Source organism: Teleopsis dalmanni, chromosome 2, assembly GCF_002237135.1.
Source record: "Teleopsis dalmanni isolate 2A chromosome 2, ASM223713v2, whole genome shotgun sequence".
Classification (NCBI taxonomy): domain Eukaryota; kingdom Metazoa; phylum Arthropoda; class Insecta; order Diptera; family Diopsidae; genus Teleopsis; species Teleopsis dalmanni.
The window spans coordinates 5906393-5931244 of NC_051847.1; the positions used below are offsets into that span (position 1 = coordinate 5906393).

At 32.7% G+C, this 24852-nt stretch overlaps 2 protein-coding genes across 2 annotated transcripts in view; both read right to left on the reverse strand.

Moving 5' to 3' along the window:
* Positions 1-24852, reverse strand: part of LOC119678908 (CDK5 and ABL1 enzyme substrate 1-like) — a gene marked incomplete at its 3' end in the record, with an annotated part of 144170 nt that overhangs the window by 16324 nt on the left and 102994 nt on the right.
* LOC119678910 (radial spoke head 1 homolog) lies at positions 6409-7697 on the reverse strand. Its single transcript, XM_038090998.1, has 3 exons — positions 7595-7697; positions 7378-7543; positions 6409-7265 (listed from the first exon to the last, which is right to left on the reverse strand). Exons 1-3 carry the CDS (start codon positions 7664-7666, stop codon positions 6493-6495), a joined length of 1011 nt encoding a protein of 336 aa, XP_037946926.1. The 5' UTR covers positions 7667-7697; the 3' UTR covers positions 6409-6492.

The following is a 24852-nucleotide window of genomic DNA, read 5'->3' on the forward strand; positions in this document are numbered from 1 at the left end:
AAAGAATAAAAAGCGAAATTTACGCGTCATATGACAAACAAATTGATCAGATGAGCCTAGGTAGATAGAAATGAAGTTATAAAAGCGGCAGACCCGACCAAATACAAAATGGCGTAGCGGGTTTTGCAGTTGGATTTTAACAATAGTAATTTTCCAAAGGAAATAAAAGCTTATGTGTACACATTTGCCTTCTCTTAATATCCGCACACGTCGCACTTCAACATGTATGAGTAATGGCGGTAACAATGACTAACATTTTTTATTATGCTTTTTGCCTTGCATAATTTTAGGCTCAAAACAATTACTTTTGTAACAGAGGATGGCTTCTTTTTATAAAAGACATTTAAAGAATTTCTGTCTTAAGTCTGATTAAGTGGCAAAAGTATATCTTATTTTTGAAATTTTAAGCTGTCATTTTTTCACGAAGTATGTGTTTCGGCTAATGTTTATCATTGCATTGCAGAATTTCGTATACAAATAAACTACAATTATATCTTTTATCTCTATATTGCAGATGATTCAGTTGATGTCACCTCCGAACCAGATGACCAGGACATATCAGTTGCGGCTGCCTCACACAACCCTAACAAAGGTCAGCTTGAGGTTCAGTTAGGTGGTGCGGTTACATTACAATGTCCTCAAGGTAATTTTTAACGATTCTAATTTCTGATTGTTACTAAGAAGACATGAGAGAAAATTTGTAAATTTATTAAACAAATTAAGAATGGTGAAAGATTTTAACAGAATTGTTTCCTTCCATTTTTACTAAATTCATTACAAATGAAGAAATGCTATATCTTCAGTTCTGAGCTTCAAATTCAATTAGGTTTTTGAGTGAAATGTTGAACATCATTAATTAAGACAATTGAAAATTAATTATGCGTGCAATGCTATTCACTCTTTTTCTTTGTTCCGCATCCATTTAGGCAAGCACCTCTATTTCAAGTGGCAGAAGCCTCAATTAAGCAGACAACAAGAAATTTCACTTCAATTAACAAATGCAAAAATATCCAAAATTTAATTTCTATAAAAGTTACAAAAAATACTTAAAACAAAAATGCGCACACTTGCTTCAATGCCCGAAAGCAGACTACTAAACAGCGTTTAAATGTAATCGTAATTTATTGTCTACAACGATTTCGACAGTCGAAACGTAAAGTTCGTAGCTAAAATCAATTAAAGAAATTAAAATTTTATGCTTTCAACTCAATTAATTAAATTATTTTTGCGCGAAGTGGGCGGTAAACAAGTACAGAACTTTTTTTTCATTCCTAAAAGTATGCAACATTTCTGTGTAATACTTCGGTACTTGTCTCAACTTTTTCGTTACTTTTTCACAATTCGTATATTTACGAATTTGTTTATACGAAGTTTGCTTAATGTTCTTGTTTCGTAGGTTCCTTAGGCTGTTGGTCACATTTGGATCCAGTGACAGCACGTTTGCGCGGTCTTGGTCATGGTTTGTCAACGCCCACTGGACAATTTTCGCTAAAGGATGTCGTTTATCAGGATGCTGGTACATACAAATGTATTGGGCAATCGCCAACAAATAAGAAAAAATTGGAAGTACTGCAGACCGTTGGTGTGTTAGTTAAAGGTGAGTCATTTCACATTTTTAACTCAATTTGAATTTCGTTGATTTAATTTTAATTAATAGCAGAATGAAAACTCCTTTCATCAAATGATTCAATCACATATATTATATCTTTTCTGATATTTAAATTGAAGGCAGTGCTTTCTGATCTTTAATGATAATGAGAATAATAACACAATTTAGAATTAATTACTTATTTTATGATTTCACGTGTAGATTAGGAGTTTCTTTGTGTACAAAACAAGTGTAATAGATTTTTTCGTTATGCTATATAAAATATAATAAAAAACGGTTCCGAGGGGGAAGAAGTCTTGCCGAAGAGGGGGTGTTTTAGTCCGTACACTACATATTAATGTTAGGGAGTCGGACACACTATTCCAACAACGGTCGGTTTGACGGCCGAAGTATACTTCATTTTAAAATAAGATCTCGCAGCGATTACTGCATAAAGATAATGCAGCTTAACTATTCGATGAGAACAACTCTCTTCATATAAATAACTTTCATTTAAGAAATAGTATGAATATTCATCTAGAACCAGGCATTTTTTGTTTAAAGTTTCGCAACAATATAGTTTTCAGTGACATCTTTATCATTTCGGAACTTATTTAGTACAGTGAATGTCTCCTCTTGTGTTAAGGTAGGGTAGGATAGGAATGGTTTTTGACATCGTTAATAGATCCTCAATTAGTGAAACTGTACTTAGTATTTCATTTGTTATATATTTGTACATATTTTTCTTGTTCACTGTATGTAAATGTTTATATGTATAATGCACATATAATGTATATAAGAAGGCAATGTGAATATAAACAATTAAGCGTAAAATAGCTTATTTAAGCAATAGTATGAGTTAGTTTAAGTCATTTGTAGTTCAACATCTTAAATATTTTTTATGTTTATTGAATCTTTTCATCAATATCCTGAAAGTTATACTAGATATTAATCACAATACCCAGCATTGTGATTACACATATCCTTGCTTTACGGATTTTGTCAGCTTATCTTCTGCTCTTCTAGTGCCTGTTTGTTTGTTTATATCGCTTTTATGTTTTACCTTCTCCTTATTTTCACTCTACTTCAGACTTTAAGATTTTATTTCTTACCTGAATGACTCAATTGCAGTCCTTGTCGACAATGGCTGTGAACTCACACCTTTCCTCCTTCATATGCTTTGTTTGGTATTTTGTTTGGAAAACACTTCACTTACACATTTGGTTGATATTTTCTTGTCTTGTCTTTTTACCTTATAAATCCGGTATTGGTTTGCTGCATAAGTTTGTCATCACACTTGCCTGGGTGTCTCAGCATTATATTCTCACTGCTTGAACATTTGGACATATTATGTATAGTGTGTTGGCGCCCCTTTGGTTAGACGCTGCAAGGCATCGTTGCAGCACAGCAACAATTTTGTACTTTTATTTATTTAATGCCACTTACCAAGCTTATTGCACCATAACTGTTTCGCCACGAGTATGTCTCTCGACACACCCACACAACCACACAACCGCACAACCACATACGCCCACCTGCATTCATTGTCATGACAGATAAGTTGTTGCTATACACTTTGGCATATTTGTCTAAGATTTCGATTATTGTTGCCTTTGTAGTTCGCATAAGCAAATTGTACACATTTAATGGTGTCTCATGCATAGTCAAGTATCTGCCACTCTTCCAGAAAACTTCGTATATCTTCAGTTCCAGCTGCTGTGTTTGCATTGCACTCCGGGGAATTTTGACAACTCGGTCTGTGTATTTGACAGTCAACTAACATTCTTGGTTTGGCTTGGGTTGTCTCTTTTGCTCTTTCACTTGTTTGTTGTTTAGTTATGGCTGCGCTTGGCTTTAGTTGATAACTCGCTTAAGCAAACGTTTGTAAATGTCATTGCCACAAAGACGTACGTTCTGCTTGTAGTTGCCACACTTCGAAGTTGTTGCATTTATCGTTATTAGTATTAAGTACTAAGGACTTAACAGTAATGAGTACCTACAGCTTTTCCAATTGCTGCAAATGTCCTGTAATTGTGTTACAGACGAATGCGCTTTACTCTACTTCGCTCAAAGTGAAAATGATAAGATTTTTGAAAAATGGCTGGAAAATAGAAGAAGAATAAGTAAATTACCTGTGACAAGTTGAAACTGACTTATTGTAGATAAGTTATTTTGAAACTCATTTAACTTCATAAATCAACTATAAGCAAATTCCTCATCTGCCAAGCTTCATGACTTGACATTTATCTTATTGGCAATTTCTTCAATATTTCAAATTGGAATTCATATCTTATTTCAGTTATTGCTTTTTTTGTTAATAATTTTTGACACATTTTTACATTGCAATTTTTGATTGGATATTTTAAATCTAATCATCAATCATTCGACTTGTGGCAACTGCCATAACTGGTCATGCAACCGAAAATCAAAATTTAAACAGTAGACATGACTGTTAGTTGACTACGAAATAATGAATTTGTTTGATTTGGAACCAATTTATGTATCTTTCATTAATATCTTATTCACTCAGCACTCTAAACTATCACTTTCCACAAAGCAATTTGATCTTAAGAATCTTCAAATGATGTTTAGCAATAGAAGTGTTAAGTGCGTACACTCAACAATTTTTAATATAAATAAATATATAAATAATTATTTAAAAACCTTATACTAATCTATCTTTTTATTTCAATAATACACGGAATAAAATTTTAACCGTGTGTATTGAAGAATTAAGTCAATTAAAACTCCAATAAACAAATAGGTTCAAAGTCAGCTGGTAACCGTGAGACTAAAGAGTTTGTTTCTCCTTCCAACTTCATTGAAATATCTCTTCTCTTCTCTCCAATAAAACATTGGTAAGCCTGTTGTCAATTTGTCTGGCGGGTTACTTTGTTCTGCGTCATCTTCTCAACATAATAAGCCTGCATTAAAAGACAAAATTAAAGTTGTACTTTTTGGAGGTACATGATACATGATAAAATATGAGATCGACTTCTAGTATTTTCTATGCATCTGTTCTCATAATATGTGAGTGCATCTCAAAGACATAGAAAATATTTTATTTATATTTTAATGTCCACAAATTACAAATAATTTTTTCCATAAAATAGTTTATTCAATTCACTCACTGCGTATTATGAATAAAATTTAAATAAATATGTAAATGTAAATTAAAATATTTCTTTTCTTTTTATTTAAAACTTTATTCGAAATTATTTTAATAACTGCAACAGCAGAACAACAATTAGTTATGGTTATAAAGTCACTCAGTTGTAAACACCTAAAATTATGCTACAAAATTATTTCAAACTTCTAGACAAACTGCTAACTTACACAGAGACGAATTAAGTTATTTGCAAGTTTACGCTTCATGTCAACTAATTACGAATGCATAAATCAAAAATCTTTTGTGAAATTCCCTGAACTACTTCAGCTTTTTACCAAAGCAGCTAATCAACATTACTGAAAACATCGCATGCTCGCACACAGGCATACACGCACAAATACACAACGCAAACAGATGCATATACTCTGACATTTAAATTTTTATACTAGCAACAGTAGCAGTATACGAGCACTAATACTACAACAACACTAGCAACAACGGAACTAATGACAACAATCAGAAAATCCTTTCTGACATTTTAATGCGAAAGTTTAAATGAAGTGGGGAGACTTGCCCCCAAAAGATGCAAGCTTCTGACGCATTGCATTTGCTACTTCAGCCATGGCTGAAACTTTCGCTTTGACAAAATACGAGTATTGCACCAAAAGGCAATGGCAGCTTTCTTCTGTTGCCACTCTTCTGCTCTTTATCGGGACTTCCTTCTTCCTTCGGCTTGTGTACTCGTTCGTAGTTACTTAATGCTTAATTAGTAAAAAAACAAAGTGCAAAGTATTTAATTTGTACGCAGCAATTTTATTAGTAATAAGCAATCACAAAAGCTTGAGAGAAGCTTCTGCAAATATTTGTTTTTAAGTATCTTAAAGGAAAACAACTTTTGTTCCTCATCCCCAATTTCACTACTGAAGCTACTCTATGGTAACCCTGGGAACTAAAGTTATTCCATATTATTTTTAATAAATTTGCTGAAGTTAATAAGCCAACAGAGAAATTAACCATAAAGGAAAGTGAAGTGCATTTGCAATATTGGAAAAACTTTTTGATTGCAATTTGAAGTATTATCATTTGATCTGAAGACAATGGAAGAAGAGTAAATAAACTGAGTCCGTCACACACACATAAATAACTAACAGATAATTTATTCTTTTCAATGATAGCTTTTTCATTTACTTTCTAATTTACCTGCCATGCGATGATAGTAACCTCAATAAAAACTTGAGGTAACTATGTGTGTGTAGGTGTGCAAAAGCCAGAGAAACATATCCAACTTTGACTACTGACTCTGTACTTTTTCCTTTAAATATGATTCCTGTCTTTCCAATTGCTGATGCTGCTTAGAAAACAGAGTATTGACCATATTTTTATCATTAAAAAGTTTATACCGCAGGTTTTACTTTTAAGATTGATATTCAACAACAATGCATTAAACTTATTTTCAACAAATTTACCTATCCATGGCTTAGTTCTAGCATCTTATCATAGATCCGTCTACAAATGCCATGAATAACATGGATAACAAATGAAATGAAGATCTATCCCTTGACTTAAGGGGTACCAGCACAAAAGTTTCAAACTTTTTATGCTGGTCCACTTAATTAATATATAACTAATATATAAAATTTTGACTGCTGTTAAGGTTATAAATAAAAACTTTTTCGGATGACCACTTTTTTAATTTTTAAAAAAATTCAAAAATTTTTAAGAATCCCATGTTTAAAAATTCGTTAAACGAATATAAAATAAACATAATTGATTTTTTATACGAAAACGCTCCAAATCAGTCAGTGACAGGACGATCCTTATCTATCATATCGAATTCATCAATATTGCAAGGATCCCTTCGCCTTAGATTGAGCGATGATAGTGCACTGGTAATGCTACAACTTTCCATATCCTCACATGGTATACATTCTTGTCCACCCTCTTCTTCTTCCATATCAATCAAACACTCAACACTTTCTTTGAGTTGTTCTTCGGAAGGCTTTGTAGTTAGTGAACAACTAGATTCATCAGAGTCAGGGCGAGGTAATGGTATTGGATCTTGTGGTATTTGTGAATAATCATAAGCGCAAATTTCTTGTGCATTCCATTCTGTTGGCAGTAAAACAAGTTCCTCACCAAAATCTTCTGCCTCACCTTCAGCATGTGGATGTAGTTTACTTCTTTGCACTTCATCATAGTTTGGTGATTGAAAAAAGCCAACAGTCATATTTTCGTGATTATAATTAAGTACTGTGGGCCCAATAGGATAATCTATACTAAAATTGCCGTGTACTATGAGTTTGCGATCATCAGAACCAATATACAATTCAAATGGACCAAGACGTTCGTTTTGTTGAAAAGTACCCTTGAAACACATGGGCGTACATTTGACTTTATCATATTTATAAATTCCAACACCATGTTTTTCATTATTTATCCACTCGCCATAATATGAATCACCGTTGGGATATGTATAACGCCCCTTACCATGTTTCACACCCTTACGCCAACAACCTTCATATAGACTTCCATCAGGATAGAAGAAGGTACCAAATCCACTGCGATGACCTAAATACACGGTTATATTTATTTATATATAAATTTAAAATATAACAGCAGTTCCATAGAGTTTACCATGGCGATATGCTTATAATAGGCTAATCATGAATGTAAAACTTACCACAACGATAGTTGCCATAGTAACGTGCTCCATTAAGAAAAACATATAATCCTATTCCGTGTCTTTGGCCTTTACGATAAAAACCATCGTATTGATCACCATTTGGAAGAATCGCCCAACCACGACCATGTCTTTGACCAGCTGCATTGCGCCCACCAATGTATAACTAAAATACAGAATATAAAATGATAGATTTTTCCACTTTGGGATAACTTACACCTATATTTGGAATCTCCGGCGATTCGTAGTCAGTGACGTAGGAATCTGTCTCTGCTATGTTAGAAGTCATTTTTTCTATATCAATTCAAACTAAAGAAATATACAAAAAATGTTTGTTATAATTATTCAAATAAAATTATGATATGCTTCAATGCTTATTTGATGCCAGCTGTCAGATATACTTGAAAGTATTATAGAAACATAGATTCAGAAATTATTCAATACTCAACATACTATGAAGATACAATCTATCAAACTTTCAAGGATCAACATACATTTGATTATTCTAGAAAGTAATTAATTACTGCAGCAGTTCTAGAAATCATTCCATCCGTCATATATAACCATTGAACGTATTATAACCTTTAGGGAAGACAAGCTATTAAATGAATTTACGACTTTAGCCTCTGATATATATTTAGATTATTAATGAAGTACATTATACGAAGTATACGATGTTTTACTAACTACTTTAGTTGGTATCCAATTCCTAAACGAAGCTCTTAATAAGTTTACGAGTTGTACTATAAAATATTGTAGCGGAAATATTAAAAGTCTTCCAAGAATTCAAAAAGTTTAAGAATTTGTTTGCATTTGTTGCGGATTTTTGATATTAAAGTAACAAACAACGATTTACTGTAGCATATAACGCCTAAAATTCATTGTTCTTGTTTTTGTGCAGTAGTTGGAAGCGTCAAAACCCTCCGTGCGAGATTTGGACCCACTAAACCAGTTCTTTAAAATGAAAGTGGAAGATTGCATACGCGTTCAGATGATGCAACCCCACTCCAAAATTAGGTGAGACGAAAATTGGAACTTAGTATTTGTAAACAATTTTATCAAAGCTGGGGATGAAGACACATAAGCGTTGAAATAAGGGGTGATGGAAAATACCTAACAAACTATCGAGAGAAAGAGACCACCAACGGTATACACGATGGTAAGGGTTCTGAAATCCACAATTGCATAACGGGATGGAATATGGGGAGCGAGCCATCTCATCAATGTAATGAGAAAGGGTTTGAAGGGGCCTGTGAAATAGGGCTTAAAGAAGCTCAGAAGGAAGTTCTTTGTCATGGAGAATGTCAGGGGGAGATTATGCCGACGAGTTATATGTCTGCGTGCAAGTGAAAGAATGTACTCATCAAGTCTTTCAATCATGGCAGTGGAGTGGAGTACTCGACAAGAATGATGATGCCCATTGGGTTTGCGTCTGCAGTTGATACAATCGCGAAGGATTTTTCTTTCAAGGACTCGTAGACGTTCCCTTTGCCATAAAAATCACGGCTTGTCGTTGAGTTATATACGACAGTAGATATGTTTGAAAGGTTATTGTAGGATATCTCAAATGCTGTTGAATAAGTTATTCAACCAACAACTAAGTGTATATCTTATGATTCAACTTTATTGAAACTTTTAAATATTTTTATTAACGAATTATAATTTTTAGTGCATAACCGAAAATGTCTCCGATTTAACATAATTTCGGCCTTCATTGACATCATTTGTTCATGCTGACTTATGATTGAAACATTAACGGCCAGAATTATATTGCCATATATCACTTTGATTGCCATAAATAAATTCAACTGAATTGCCCATAATTTCTCGAAGCAATTAACGGTTTTGCATATGCCAAATTTTAAACCAAATAATCTCTAGAGCCCTGGCTTACTGTTTCTCCCTTCTAATGCTGCGAATAGCTGTGCTATATGTCGGATAAATTGGCATTTAAATTAATAGCCCAGAGGAGACAATCTTCAAAAAAAAATATGCATAAAAGCGAGCATAATGTAATGAAAGGAAAATTTAAATTACGTTGTCAAAACATTCTAAATATGTAAATGCGTAGATATACGAGTATAAATGTATCTATGTGCGCAGGAATCGAGCCAAATAAAAACCAGACCAAACCAAAGTGAAACAAACCATACCCAACAGAAGGCAGCCCCACATATTTTCAGGCCTAACCGCATACGCATATAAAATTCCTAAACAAAATTTACGAGTGCGTGCCACTGAGTCTTATTATTTAATTTTTCTTCTCGTTCTTGGAGGATTACTCGTTACTCATCAAAGCAGCAGCAGCGAAAAGCACACTGGCAGTCGGAAAAGAATTTGTGGCAAGCGAATGAAAAAAATAACCCTCAGACAGCCAGTTTACGGAACCAAATTAGTGGATTCGGGCTGAACGTCCCATGTACTCTCCTCGTGTATTTTAAATGAATTTCAGTTTGAATTTGAATTAGAATTTGAAGTTGAAGTTGAAGTTGAAGTTGAGCGTGCAATATGAATATGGTAATGAATGTGCTGAGAAATTGATAAGCGGAAAGTTGCGGGGAATTATTAGAAATAACGATGATTATTATGCCGTATCTGTATCTCCGCCTGTTTGGGTTCTTGGCATTAATAGCAATGTTGATGGCGCATAACAAATATTTATGCCCACATTGAAAATGAGTTTTTAAATTTTTCTTTTATTTTCCTTTTGATTATTTAATAAAAATTCCACAAAACCATCACCACAAAGTCATTAATATGCATACTGTAAACATGGCTAGAGAAGAAATACAAAATCGTAACATACATTCAGGGGTATAAGTAGTAAATAAGTAATAAGAGCAATGAAACAATAAGCCAAATTATTTCCAAATTTTCATTTTTTTTAAGTATGTGTTATGGTTTATAAATGCTGTAAAAACTTCATCACATTTAATTTACAATATTTTATGTTCACTTTATGGGTGCGTGCGCCTAAAAACACTGTTTCATGGTTACGCTATTTCTTCGGAGCGTCGCATGGACTTGTTACGAAACTTTTAGCAATTTAAGTTTATGAAAATTATTAAGCTTATTAGATGAATTATCGCACGTGACTTACCCACTTACCTTCTTGCTTACTTCCCGACGTCCCGACTTGCCGACTTCCCGACTTATTTACTTATACACTTTTACTTTAAACTTTATAAAGTTGACAGCATTGTGGATTAGTCCAATTTTCTGTCGAAAGTTTATTATTCGTAGCAGAAACGCTGAAAGGTCATAGGGTCTGCTTGCATTGAGCAAATACACCGGTTACACTTAGTAACACATTTTTAAATTAATTTTTAATGAGTCACTTTTCAAAGTCAAAACTTATTTTGGAACGTGAGAGGGTCAAGTTTTCGTTGAGGTTCCTTTTCGTCATCATCGAAAATTCATTGTTCACACTTTTGTTTTTTTTTAATCGCCAGCAATTCATTCTTTATGGTAATTAACACATATAATGTGTCGTCTACTTCACAACGAAATGATATATTCAAATTAAATAATGTTTTGTAATGGGAAATGTATATTGAAGCAACTTTGTTGAAAACTTGGTCAATATTAAGCACACTTCAAAGAGTATATTAGTATTTAAGGAAGATGACGATGAACATAGAGAGGTGTCGAAGTTAGTGTCAATTAATATCTTAAGTTTATGCTATGTGTGAACACAGTGTTCGTTTTCATACCAATGACTTTAAAGTTCCAAGAATAATCTACCAAAAATAATACAGTTTTTGTTATTAAATTAAACAGACCTGATCTTGTTCTATGAACGACAAGTCGTTTATGATGTCACAAATATTGTCAGTACTTGTGCCTATTATTGTGCATCCAAAAAAGTAGAGATTCTTGTCACTGCTAATAAGATCCCAGGAATCGTTCTTATTGAACAACGGCCAAATTGACACATATCAAATTGTCACATATATTATGATTGACTTATACCTTTTAGAAGCTATCCAATGAAAGTGGAATTGATACTTCTACTATCAAACGCTAATTAGACGGAAACCATATCAACATGTTGTGAGTGATGTACACCTTATATTAGTTAGCTTAATAAAATTCTTCAAGTGAAATGTCAGAGATGTCATGAATAACTATAATTTCTTATTAGTTAGCTGAAGAAATTTATGACAGGTGCCTCACTTAAGAGCCGCCGAGGAAAGGTAAGCTGTTAAATCTAAAAGAAATCTATAGAATCACCAAGTTAAGCTAAACCTTTTTATTTTTTTATCTATTCAATCTTCTTATGACCGAAAACCCAGATATGCGTGATGTTACTGAACTTTTTCAGCTGGACGATATCCGCTTTTCATCAAATTACTAGTTTTAATTTAAAGATGAAAGACAGATTAACTATAATTACAGCTTGACAGCCAATGAAAATGGCTATACTTATAACTTTGTACTTATCTCTGATGTGGTTTGTTTTGGAAGGCTTAAAATTGCTTGATGGTAGATTTTGCTGTGCATTGTTTGATCTGCTAATTTTTAAAAATATGAGCGCTTCCCTTTTTTGGATTTAATTAATCCATCACTGAAACTAATCAGTGATCTTATCTAGGGAAACGTATCTAGCATATACTGCGCCTCTCAGTTAAATCAATTATACAGAGTAAGACGCAAATATTTTTGATCATTACTGTTCAGATAAAATCAATATTATATAATAAACACATTTTCGTGCAGTAATCATAGTTTCACTCAGATAGTTTTAATTTAACATGAACCCCGGTCAGTGTACTGTGTCACTTTTCAATTAAACTGTATTAAGGATGATTGAAAAATAACTACACTTGAAAATGTTATTGACTTTTGAAGCAAAAAATTACTTTACTTTAAAATTCATAATCGCATTTTTCGTATGGAGCAGCCGTCAGAAAATAATCAAGCTGGATTGGCATAATAATTTATATAATAACCAATTCCATCCACTTTCATGCATAAATAAAGTAAAGTTAAGTGGCAAAGAGCAGCAAGGGTAATGCAATAGCAACTACTCAAATATTTAAAATCGTATTCCTTGTCGTGAATAAAAATAAAAATAAAAATCAAAATTTATATGCCACATGCCGCGTAACCAATTGCAACCCTTAAAAAGTGCTACCCATGCACTACCACCAATTGCACCCCGAGGTGGCCGCATTCTATGGTTAACAGCAAACACACACTGCGTGTAGTTCCTACTACGTCGAAATTACACTAAATTACGAAAGTGTGTAACTATAGCCTATTTATGTGTCGTCGTGCCATTGCATGGGTGCATGGGTGCACGGTTGCCTTGTTGCCTACATCCACGTATCTGTAATGGGTATATACGCCTGTACCGATAATGCAATTTGTTGCAGAGAAACATTTCACAGTTTATGCTGTTCCTGCCACTACCCCTCCATTATCCACTACCCGCTTCACTTCAGCGTACCACCAACAGCGGTTCTTTTATAGTACTTTCACAAGTACTTTATTTTAGCGCATACGACTAATAAACATGGGTGCAACCCTTGCCGTTCTACTTTGCTTAATAACACAATAATTTCATATGAAATCGCTGGTAGTGTTGCCACTTTGTCTGGTGATTTTGTCGCTGCACGTTACTTGCTGTTACCTTTTGTCATTGAAGGCAAATTGCCTGTTACTTCCTTCTTCCGCTTTTTGAGTTGCTAACAACACTGCTACACTGTTGCCAACATTGTTTCAATTTATGAGGCACCAATTACTCTGCTCTACCATCTCACCCCGCACTCGATGTTCACGACGTCGGAATGATTTTCATACCGTTCTGCCTATTTTATGAATGTTATAAAATTACTATAAGTAATTTAGTATTTTTATCGCTTATTGTACTTTAATGAATCTGTGGTGTCCTTCGAACCGACGATGTGAATTCCATACTGCCATCGTATTTATTTAGTATGTCAACTGCTGCGCCATCATGTAGTCGTGTTTAGATATTGTTTTGTGGTCAGAATACAAACCATTGGCCATGGAAGATCTTAAAGGACAGAGGCATGGGTAGGCGAGTTATAAGAGTGATTAAGTTTCGTAATAAATGACAATGAAAACATTTTCATGACAATAATAAGAACTCCTAAAATTAATTAATTGTTCTATGACGAATTGGATTTTGTAAAAACTTTCATTTAATGAGTGTACTCGTATGTGGATTAAGATGTGAGACAATAAAATAATTTAATAAAAGTGAACAAACTGAAGTCGTTATAAGTATAATCTCAGTTAATATCCAAAGTTGAGTTACAATGTATTCATTGGTATATCTTGGCATATAGTTTTCTATGTATCGCCAGATTAAGTCCTAACTTGCTACAAGTGGTGAACTGAGGGTTTCATCTTACAGTTGAGTTTAAAAAAAAATCATCACATTAAAACCAAACTCTTGTCGTATTAGATCTAGACTTAGTGCGTATATTTGTTATTATTATCATAACAAAGACTTTGCTAACTGCAAGCCTAGAAAACGAAACACCAGAACAACGTAGTGCGTATATTGATTAAAAAATTCTGTTGCAATAAATTCATCTTAAATTTTAAAATTTAAAAAGTCGTGAATCAAGAGCAACTGAATCAACCATCATTAAAATCAACTCGAAGAGAAACAATTAAGAAGTAATTAATATTTCAGTCACAACTTATTTAAAGCGATTAAAAAATTTTAAGAATCTTGCAAAATATAACAGCTATTTCCAAATAGTCCCCTTTGGGGCTATTATGAATGGAAATTACAAGAGATGTTGACCTAAATTGAATCAATATGTCACTACATTCATTTATTATTTTCTATATCGAACAACTGTATATATGTTAAGGGATTACAAATATACATCGTGAGCAATAAAAATGTGGGACACGATCAATGCGGTTTCTAGCCCTGAAATAAAACTCGAAATCATTTCAAACCTTTTATAAATAATGATTCGAGTACACAATTATCTGATTAATTTACATAAGTGGGCATTAAGTCAAAGGCTAACAATTGGATAATTATTACATTGTGACCGAAAAGTTTTCAGAAATTCTCATTTAAAATTCGCGCGCTGTATATTTTTCGATATTTTAAGTTTATGATCACAGAAATTAAGGAAGTACTAGGCTCAGCGTTTCAAAACTTTGGAACATTCAAACCAGACCTCAGGTCCGTTCGAAAAACAAGGAAAAAATAGTGACAAAGGATACAAAAAATTTTCGGTTTCAACAAACCTGCAGATCGTTACGATCTACAAAACTAAGGAAACATGTTTCGAAAACTCAAACTAGACTGTACAAAACAAATAAGAGCTAAACTAAAACTCGTCCTACGACCTCACTCACGACGAAAAATAAAGCCAAAGGAAATCGTGAACAAAATACTATGTGACTATGACAGATACAGAGACTGAAGTCGTAAGATCTCGTTTAATTCACGTGGAAAATTTGAGAACGACAGTCAACGGAAATATTCGAAGCACCACAATACGAAACAACATTATCAACGATTTTAAACTTAATAAAACCATGTTTAACCTACTTTAATCAGTTTCAACAGTTAAGTTTAACATATGTTTTTCTACAAATAATTTACATAGATTGGTTCATGGTTGAATGTAATTTAGCCAATAGTCAGAAGTACTGATTACGGCCCTGCAATATTAAAACAACGGTTGATGATATGAAAATGAACAAAAAATGAGATTTAATAAAAAAATATAGTAGTATTTATAATATCTTTTAAAAATGTGTTATTTATTGTGCAACATCAGTTTGGTTAAATAAATTCTGTATTCGAAATTTTGTAGAACTCACCTTTTTCCCTTCTGGGTTATATATTCCCAGAAGTGTATATATATCAAGGTAAAGTCAATTTTATTTAATTCAATATTATTACCAAATTATTTCATTAATTTATTAATGTATTTTAATTTCTTTAATTCACAAAAGACTTAGTCAGCTGAAGCTGCTGCATTATTATGGCTTCAAACTTTCAAAGCCAAACTTCACAAATTGGAAAAGTTCAACTTTAGAAATTCTTGTGGAACATAAAATTTTGATTTTTGTTAAATATTTTTGTGCTAATGAAAGAGAAATGCTTTGTTTTTCAGTTCGAGAGGAAAAACATTAAGCAAAAATCCACAAAACAAGAATAAAACTATGCAGCAAAAAATGTGTTGTGTTGGCAAGTATCCTTTTTCGCAGTATGAGAAACTTTTCATTTAAATCCATAAATAGTCACTTTTAACGCATTGGCTCCGCATACGCAACGGAAGGACCCAACGCCACTGCAAACCTAAATAACCCCTTCCCCCCAAAAAAAGAACAAATTTGCTTTTATCTCGAATTGAACTCAAACGGTTTCTGCATATTTAATCCAAGGCACTTTTTATGCTTCGAAACAATGCGGAATTTTTTAAACTTTCCAGCTCGGTTTCCGCATTTGTTGTTGCTTCATAAATTTTTGTAATGTTTAATAAAATAGTTTGTTAAATATTTTTACCAAAAAACTAGTGAATTATTGCTTGAAGTGATTTTTATGAATTTTATGTGAAGCCAAAGAAACTATCATAAGCACACACAATTTAAAAGCCCCTGTTCAACCCCCGCCTTTAGGGTGCTGAATTACTTGTGTATTTAGTATTCAGGATTGTGATGGAAAGCAGAGAATTTATTTATAAAAACACGACTCCTTGGTGTTGTTTTGCGATATTCTATTGCAAATGGCTGCATTTCATATCGAAAAATAATTTCTCAAACACCGAAGCCGCATGTCCTGCAGTGTGTCGAGCACAACTGTCAACTTGTTTTACTGCTCACATCCGTTCTGCTCAAGTTCAGAACTTCATTTCCGCTACTCTTTGATTTTGTAACTGGTATGGTAACATACCTTTTCCGTTAAAAATTGTCTAGCTGCCTTGATGACTGGATGACTGTCTGCAAAGTTTTCGGACGGCATCTATATATTTGCGTACTCCTCTAAACTACAGGATATTGTGTGTGTGTGTGCTTTTCTGTGTTTGTGTCTTGATGTGCAAGCAACTGTGCTTGATTTGTTGACAATTTTTCAAGTTGTCTTCATACAAATTTTTCTAATTTTAAAATTTAATAAACTTTAAGGAGGCCTTCACGACGACTTTAAAACGGGTGCTGCCTAACTAAAGTATTCAATCAATTGTGAGAGTGATTTATCTGAAGACCTCTTCACTGATAGAGTAAATAAGAAAAGCTATTGGACGCATGAAATAAAAATCATAGTACCGTCGTTAAAGCTAATGAGTTATGTGCTTAAGTTTTAAATATCTTTGACTCTGGAATAGTTTGGAGAACGTCGGAAAGATATATAAGAAAATATATGAATTTACTATTAAAAAAGAAGATCTCTTTGAGTGCAATACAATTACTTCGAGTGCCTTCCAACTATTGTAACAGTTCATCAAACATTTTTGTACCTTGATTTAGATATGGTCTTTAACTCCAATCAAAATAGATCCCATCGAGGTCAATACATCAATCCCAGCAATCTTTCATAGATGAAGCATACTCTTTGAGATAGTTTGGGCTGTCATAATGTTGGATGATGATGTATTGACTCAAAACAAATTGTTCTATGTTTCCCGTTTCGATGTTTTTAGAACTCTCCTGATCTGTAATGTCCAATGAATGTTGGTTCTTTATTTTTATAACTTGATGGTTCAAAAGCGTTTGTGAAGCAACACATCATGTGGAATGCCTGATTTGGTTACTAATATTGGACTCAAAAATTTTGGTTTCTTTTCTTTATGGTAGAGATTGTGAACTTATGCTATTTTTTGTTTTCCTATACTGTTTTCTGTATTTCGTATATAAAATTTGGTTATCATCATTATGCCTATTGTATTACGAAAAAATTCAAGCTATTTAATAGGGAGTATATTTATAGTGTCTGTGAGGCCCTATGCTCTATTGTGTACATACAAAATAAGATATTTTTGGTGTTTTAAAAAACTGTTTTAAAAACTCGATTATACTTTTAACGACTTAGTTAATTACAAGGTATAATACGCTCTTACCCTTATGTCGAGGAATTCACATTCGATGAGTATATTGTATTAGGAAATGTAGATTCATTGGCATTCCTCAGCTGCATTTTATGCTGTCAGGATTTTAAATGCTTCATATGGAATTAGAAAAATATTTAATCTACTGCGTGGTGGAAAAATAAGTATACGCAAATAATTGAAATAAGAGGGAAACCTTAATACTATTAATACTACTATTAATAACTACAAAATAAAACTAAAACAAAAACAAAAGGAACTCAAATATTTAAATTAATTTTGAGATTAATTTTAATAATAAAATTTTCTAAATCTCTTCAAATTATATTTTCCATTTATGCAACGAAAATTTCATGTTAAATGTATATTATAATATTTTTCTTATGAAAATATCATTTTTGTGACTATCACTGGAAGAGTAAATAACATTCAATTAATTATTTATTAATAACTTTGTGCTTTTAAAGTTTTCATGTCCCTATTTGTATTAAGCAAATTATTTAAACAAGAACATTTGAAACGAAAATATACATTAACTTTATTAAATAGCAGAATAATGTAAATAAATAAATGAAATAATGTCCAAATTTATTTATATTAATGCATTTTCAGTAAGAGTAAATTTTTGCTCTTACAACAAAACTACAACAATATTGCAATAAAATAACAACAAAAATATTTGCAATATTCGTTTCTGTTTGTTTAGAAATTCTATGTAACTCATACGCCATGTGGGTCAAATTTTGTTTAGCTTAGATTTACATTACCAACTGCAGAATTCATTAAAAATTCTATTTAAATAGCAAAATAATATGCAACTGACCTTTAGCATGGCTTGTTAAAAGAGTTTTCAATCTAACCCAAATCTGGTATTATGAGTTGTAAACATGGAGAAACAAAATGACACGACCACACAAAATACTCACTTGCAACTTGCACTTGCGGCAAGGCGGAGGAGAGGTGTAGAAGTTGTGGAAGAAAGTCAGTAAGCATTTTAAATATGCTCTTTCACTTTCAGTTTTAAACAGAAACTTTTATACAAACTTTAACTGCACTTTCATCAAGAAATTCTAGCTGCTTGCACGCAAGTTAAGTTTTTCCTAATGCTAATGTATACAAATTTTTTTAAGTGTATCTCAGCTTGTTTGTGAATTTCGTAGTGTATGTGTATTAGTTGTTAAGTAATAAGAAACAGTGGTTGTAATGCTACTTCCAACAAAAAAGTATCTAAAACTTTAGCATAGATACGACCGCAAGTTGTAGTCAAAATCAAGTGCAGCTCATATTGCATGCACTTTATGCACTCAAGTGCATTTCTATGCCAGTTTGTGAGTGTATAACTTTGGGTTAGTATTTAAACACATAGTTTAATACTCGTTCACTACAAGAAGTAAACGTTTATTTGAACTTCAAGTTGTTAAGTTTTTCTAGACATAATATATTTTAACTTGAACATAAGTTCAGCAAACAAAATTTGATGTAGCAAAAATTTAAACTGAATATTTTTACAAAAAAAGCACCGTTTTTACGGTATAGTAAAAATTAGAAGTGCTACATATAATCAACAGATCCATTAAGGGGGTACAATAGATCTTCAGGTCGCAATGAAAATTTCCGCAATGCACGTTAAAACTACAATCACTGGCTACAGCAGCTCACTACTTTCACCACAATCACTTTCACTACAGTAATTATTGGGACGCAGTAGCGAATAACTACAGTAGTGCATAGTGCTACAGTAATCAGTTTTATTTTTGACAGTGTAGCCAGCTAACGTCATTTGATCGTGCGTTAGATATTAGACTTCTAAAAGTCTGATTTGGGTGCTTAGCTGATTGTTCCAAGATCATAGATTAGTATGACGTGACTCAAGTTGTGCATTGAAATAAATGCTAGCACTCCTTAGCTACTCATATATTAATAGGAATGTTTACCCGAACTCAGCATATGTAAAAAGTGTATGTATTGGCTTTCTTTGATACTCTAAACTGCGGTGGATATACGTTTATACATTTACATTTGCTTAAAGCAAAGCAAATGACATAGCAAACAATATAGCTTGCATAATAAGTTCACATCAAAATTTAAATAATTAGTCTCTTTTTGTGTCAGTACCCTCAGACTCAGTTTTACGAAACTAAATTTATTATTCTTGTTTACATTTTCCTTATTTCAACTATTTCCGAAGATATGGAATTGTCAAGCAGTGATAAACCTATATGGTCTATGTACAAATGTATTCAATATATTATTTACTATATACGAGTATTTCAGAATGTGTTTCTTTGAAAAACTCTTCCAGATGGCGTTCCTTTAATTTGGGCTCCCTTCAAGTATACCAGACCTATTGTTATATAATTTCCACCGAAAGCAGTTTTTTATAATTTCATAACAAAGAAATGTTTATTTAAAATGTATCTCTTAAAGGCTTTGCGTGGAATGCTACTCTCACACTACATAAGAGTTATTTACTAGTACACATATTTTCTCCTATATAATAAAACTTATTTCCATAACTGAAAGACTTAAACTTTTTCAAAAAATTTCCACAGCATTTGCATAAACTACTACTTAAAGAAATTTTAAAACAAAGATACAAGCATTTGCCAAACTTGATGCAAAATCTCGCAGTGTGCATAACTGCACTTCAAGTACACTGAGGCTCACATGTGAGTGCATGTTCATATTTGCGTTGCATAGCAGCGTTGAAATTTCTTTGAAAAGAACTTCAACTTCAGATACACTACAGATACATTTGCACGACGAGAAAATGTGTGCAAAGCCTGATCACGCTTTGCCGAAACTGTGGTGCTTTCTTTTTCAGCGCTTCTTGTTGCATACTTCGGGGCGCAATTTGCCTACTGCATATTTTATAACTGCAGTGGAATTATGCAGCGAGCGCCGTCTCCGCTACTACTTAACATTTGCAAACACAAACATGTTTCAACTTCAAGCGCGGCTTAAAATATTCATAAAAACATTAAGAAAATTCCGAAAAATTGCTGTTAACATATGAATTTTCATTTTAAAAAGAATTAAAATTGACAAAATGTGGCGAAGTTGCAGGAAACATTCATTTATGCCACACATGCTGGGAGCGATGTCTTGTGTGTGTTTTCGTTTGTAGCACAAAAGTTTTAACATAAAACAGCGCTTTAATAACAACAACAGATGGAATATTTGCGTAACCAAAAAAAATTAAATTGAAATCATGTTTTTGAACTGAGAAAATATCCCAAGAAAAAATAAAATAAATTCCAATAAAATGGTGAATAAAATTTTCTTTGAATTCCGCATTAAATAGAGTTCAAGCGAATTTCCCAGAAATCACTATCAAAGGCTGAGCACACATAGACATAATACTACATATTGATGGATACTCCAATCAAATAGTCCACCAAGTAAGTGGCATTGATTTAGACAACAACGAAAGATAAAAACAATGTCATCTTAGCTTCTTGAAAATGATAAGTTGTCCAATTTTACTTTCACTGAACTGCTTAATTTTAGTCTTAAGATTTTAAAGTATATAAAATACTGCTTAAAGTACATGTATTCGAAATAATTTAATATAAAACTTTTGAAAACAAATATAGGAATATTAAATTATGTAGTGTTCATATTCATCCATTCAGTGTTCATATCAAATGTTCACTTACTTTTTCTTTTTTTTTCAATTTCCACACTTTCCGTGCAGTGACTAACCTTTTTGTGACTAGCCTACACATATCCTGTTTGTTTATGTATAAAATTTTTAATATTTTATTCTGGAACAATCTGTTGCAAAGGTTAAAGGCTGTTAAGAGGACATGAGACACATAACAAATTTTCCATACGTTACATTTTGATTGTAGTGGCCTCTTCTGATATATGCAGTAACAGCTGCAAGTTATTATCAAACAAAAAAATTAAAAAAATGTGTCTTTAGATATAAAAATACTTTATATATGTAAATAATTTAAAACATAATGTAATATGAAAGTAAAAATAGTTCAGACGGGTGTGTAACTCTCCTTGACCAGAATAGTATGATTTCATTTAATATGCTCTCAAATATGTTTTGAAATATAAAGGTTTTAATTTTTGATATTGAAATTTTAACAAGCTCTTTCGCCCTAGCGATATTATAAGAAAATATTAAAACAAACCATTAACACCCACAATTTTCACATTTTTTAAAAATCAAGTACTTTGCTATCATGCCTTTTATTTTCTTACAGAATTTTGAAGACAGCACCTTAACATACTCCTCCTTTTTCATTTATTCCCCCTCTGTGTAAATGTTTCTGTTGATTTTACTCCATGTAATTATTTATTTTTAATTTCTTATATCATGACGCCTTAAAGTATGCAGTTTGAAATAAATTACTACAATGTGTTATTACGCACTTTTCGTTTCAAATCTTGAACTGCAAATAAAAACCTTACAAGACGCATAAAAATCTGGAAAATATTTGAAAAACCCACAACGGAAAGTAAGTGCAACGGCAACGTAACTTGGTCGCGTTGACAGCTGCCACAGCCAGCGAAAAGTTGTAAAAAACCATTTTGTTCGAAATGCAACTGCACCGCACGACACAGCCGCAACATGAAATTTATGATTTTGTCAAAGTGGGCAATGAACTTTACTTGTAAAAATGCTGTAAATCGCGTTCTCCGTTTGCAATCTTTCGACAATGGTGCCACTTACCACCGCGACAATGGCGCCTGCACATATGCAACACAAATTGACTAACTCGCATGCGAGTTACATATTTGCAATACTTTTCACAGTAGATCGGAATGTGTACGGAAGCGTAAAAAAGGAATCCAACCAACACTCTGTCAAAAAAAACGTAAAGTTAAAAAGCATTAAATTTAGGCGCCTAAAAGCACACACAAACGTGCGGGTGCTACTACATTTGCAACAACTAAAAGCCAATTCAGAGAAATACTTCAAAATGTTCTATTTGTCATAAATGGCAATGGCAGTAGTTGTGGCAGTTGCAGTGGCGTTTAGAGCGCTTAACAAAATGCACCGAAATGCCTTTACTACATAATGCATTGATAAAATTGCGTGCCATTAATTTCCAACAAAAAGTCACTTCATAAATTTGCTTGTAAATGCCATAAGCACGAAAATACTCAATCACTAACACATATGCACATATGCACATATACACATATTCACAATACATGCGCTTTTATGCAAGCATACGTGCGCGTTTAAAATATCAAACTTATTGTCATTTTTGCGGCTGACATGTGCGTTGACGCAGACATTTTGTTGGCCTGAATGAGGCGGAGGGCGCCCATTTGAATGGCAATAAAATTTTTCGGTTGACAGTTTTATTAGCTTTGTGGTTGGATATTGTATGAGTTGGTAACTGTAACTGCAAATAACAAAATTGGCATGATGCATGCCGCTATCTGACTGTATTAGTATGCTAGTATGCGCAACAAACACACACACACACACTTGAACATACAAAAAAATCTTAATTGCTTTAGCATTATTGCGTACAAAATGCTTAATTCATTTTAAATGACAATTTAGCTAATGAGACATTTTTTAGTTTTGTTGATTACCTTTAGGGGACAGTAATCATGGTAGATGATATGTAAAGAATATACGGAACTCTATTCTGAAAACAATAAACGAAAACTATAAGAATTTTTAGCATGACATGAGCTAAATAAAGTTAAAAAATTATTCCTTTTAAATAATTTGTTAAATTACATACAGGGAGCCTTTCTTTTCCACCTTGAATATCCATTAGATCTCTATAAATTGCATTAAATGTATAGATCACTATAAGTAGTTTATGTATTATAATATGAAGTTAATTGGTCTGTATGTATATGGGAAATTAAAATTACAGTTACCAATTACTATTACTACGAGATTAGGTATATAAGCACTTTGGGCGCAACCCATTCTTTACACAACTTCGACGTTTTTATCATCATATGGCAAATACTATGCATTTGTGAATGTATCAGCTGGTTCTAATCTGCTCATTTTTCTGGCACACATTACGTGCTACTTAGGGTGGATCGATCTGTTTTCCACTTTACCTAACTTCCAATTAATCTTTTCCTCAATTTCAATATACAAATTCTTGAATAAAATGTCTTTAATTGTACAAAGTAAAGTTTCAGTAAATTTATTGTGAAATTTTATATTTGCAAGCCATTCCAGTCACAATTTTTTAACACAATTTTATTTCTTATTCCTTGGAATATATATTTTTTATATTTTTTTTTTGTTTTTTTTTTTCATAAAATCGTATTTCATTGTTTCAATGTGTAACATGTGGAATTTATTGCAGTTCTGAAATATAAGCGAGGAGAAAATAAACCTCAACGTCGCATGAATCTTATATCCTTGTGAAAACTTTAGTAAAACTTAAAAAAATATTTATTTTTGTTGCCACGCACTTAAACTAAATGACGACATTAAAGTTGGCAATTGTGAGTTGAATTTCACAAATTTTCAAAAATTCTGCAACAATTTGAGTTGAAGTTGTTTAAGCAGTAAATATGCAGTTTTTAATTCATAATTAATTTACTGCGCCGGATAACTTTCGCGCTAAACTTAACAGCATTTGCTGAATTGCAAGTTGCAATTCTTGGATGTTGTTGGCTGCAGTTGACGATGAGGAAGATGATGACGACGACAACGACGACGACAAACTTTAAGAATACGCGACTACAGAAATTGTTGCAGGTCAACTTTTCTGCAACTTTGTTCGAAACGCACTCACCTCAAAGGACACCAAGAAAATAATACCCAAACCAACCTGCTGGCGATACAACAACAAGTTGCTGCAATCCAATTAAAGGCTTTATACCAAAAGTAATGAAAATGGGCTGGGGGAATTGCCAACGGTAACAGTGACTATCACAGCAACAATGACAACAACAAAAAAACGTGTAAAACCTAAGTAAGCCAAGTTAGCGCATTAAGCACAAGCTCTTCTTTCTGCAATTAAATAGGCAAAATGAAAAAAAATCCAAACAAAAAAAAAGAATTTGATAAAAAAAGTGAAGAAACTTAAAGTAAAGTTGCAATGTGAAAAAAGTCCTGCGAGGATGATGACATTGCAACTACTTAAGTTGGTGTTGAAGCATCAGCAATAAACAAGCATTAACCCAGTTTCAGTTTTTGCAGAACTACGGTCTCAGATCCTTTGATTGTTTTTGTTTTTGTTGTTGTTTTGGTTATGCGTTACCCTAGCACACTTGACTCGAACCTACAATTCCAAGTACCTAGTACTGCACTCTTTAGGTGGAGCATCATAATTCTTCATCACTTTTTTACTTGCTGACTTTTGTCGGAACTGCTTATAAACAATAATATTTTTTCCATTTTTTTTTTGGTCCTTAAAGGAAAATAAAAACTTTAAGAAGGTTCCATTCTTCAATTTTTTTCGGAAGGCGG

Excerpts from the sequence above, each read along its gene's own strand:
- LOC119678910 (XM_038090998.1), bottom strand. The coding sequence starts at position 7,666 with ATGACTTCTAACATAGCAGAGACAGATTCCTACGTCACTGACTACGAA. Across the intron at positions 7,544-7,594 it reads CGGAGATTCCAAATATAGGT|TTATACATTGGTGGGCGCAA; the intron begins GTAAGTTATCCC and ends TCTGTATTTTAG. Across the intron at positions 7,266-7,377 it reads CTATGGCAACTATCGTTGTG|GTCATCGCAGTGGATTTGGT; the intron begins GTAAGTTTTACA and ends CCGTGTATTTAG.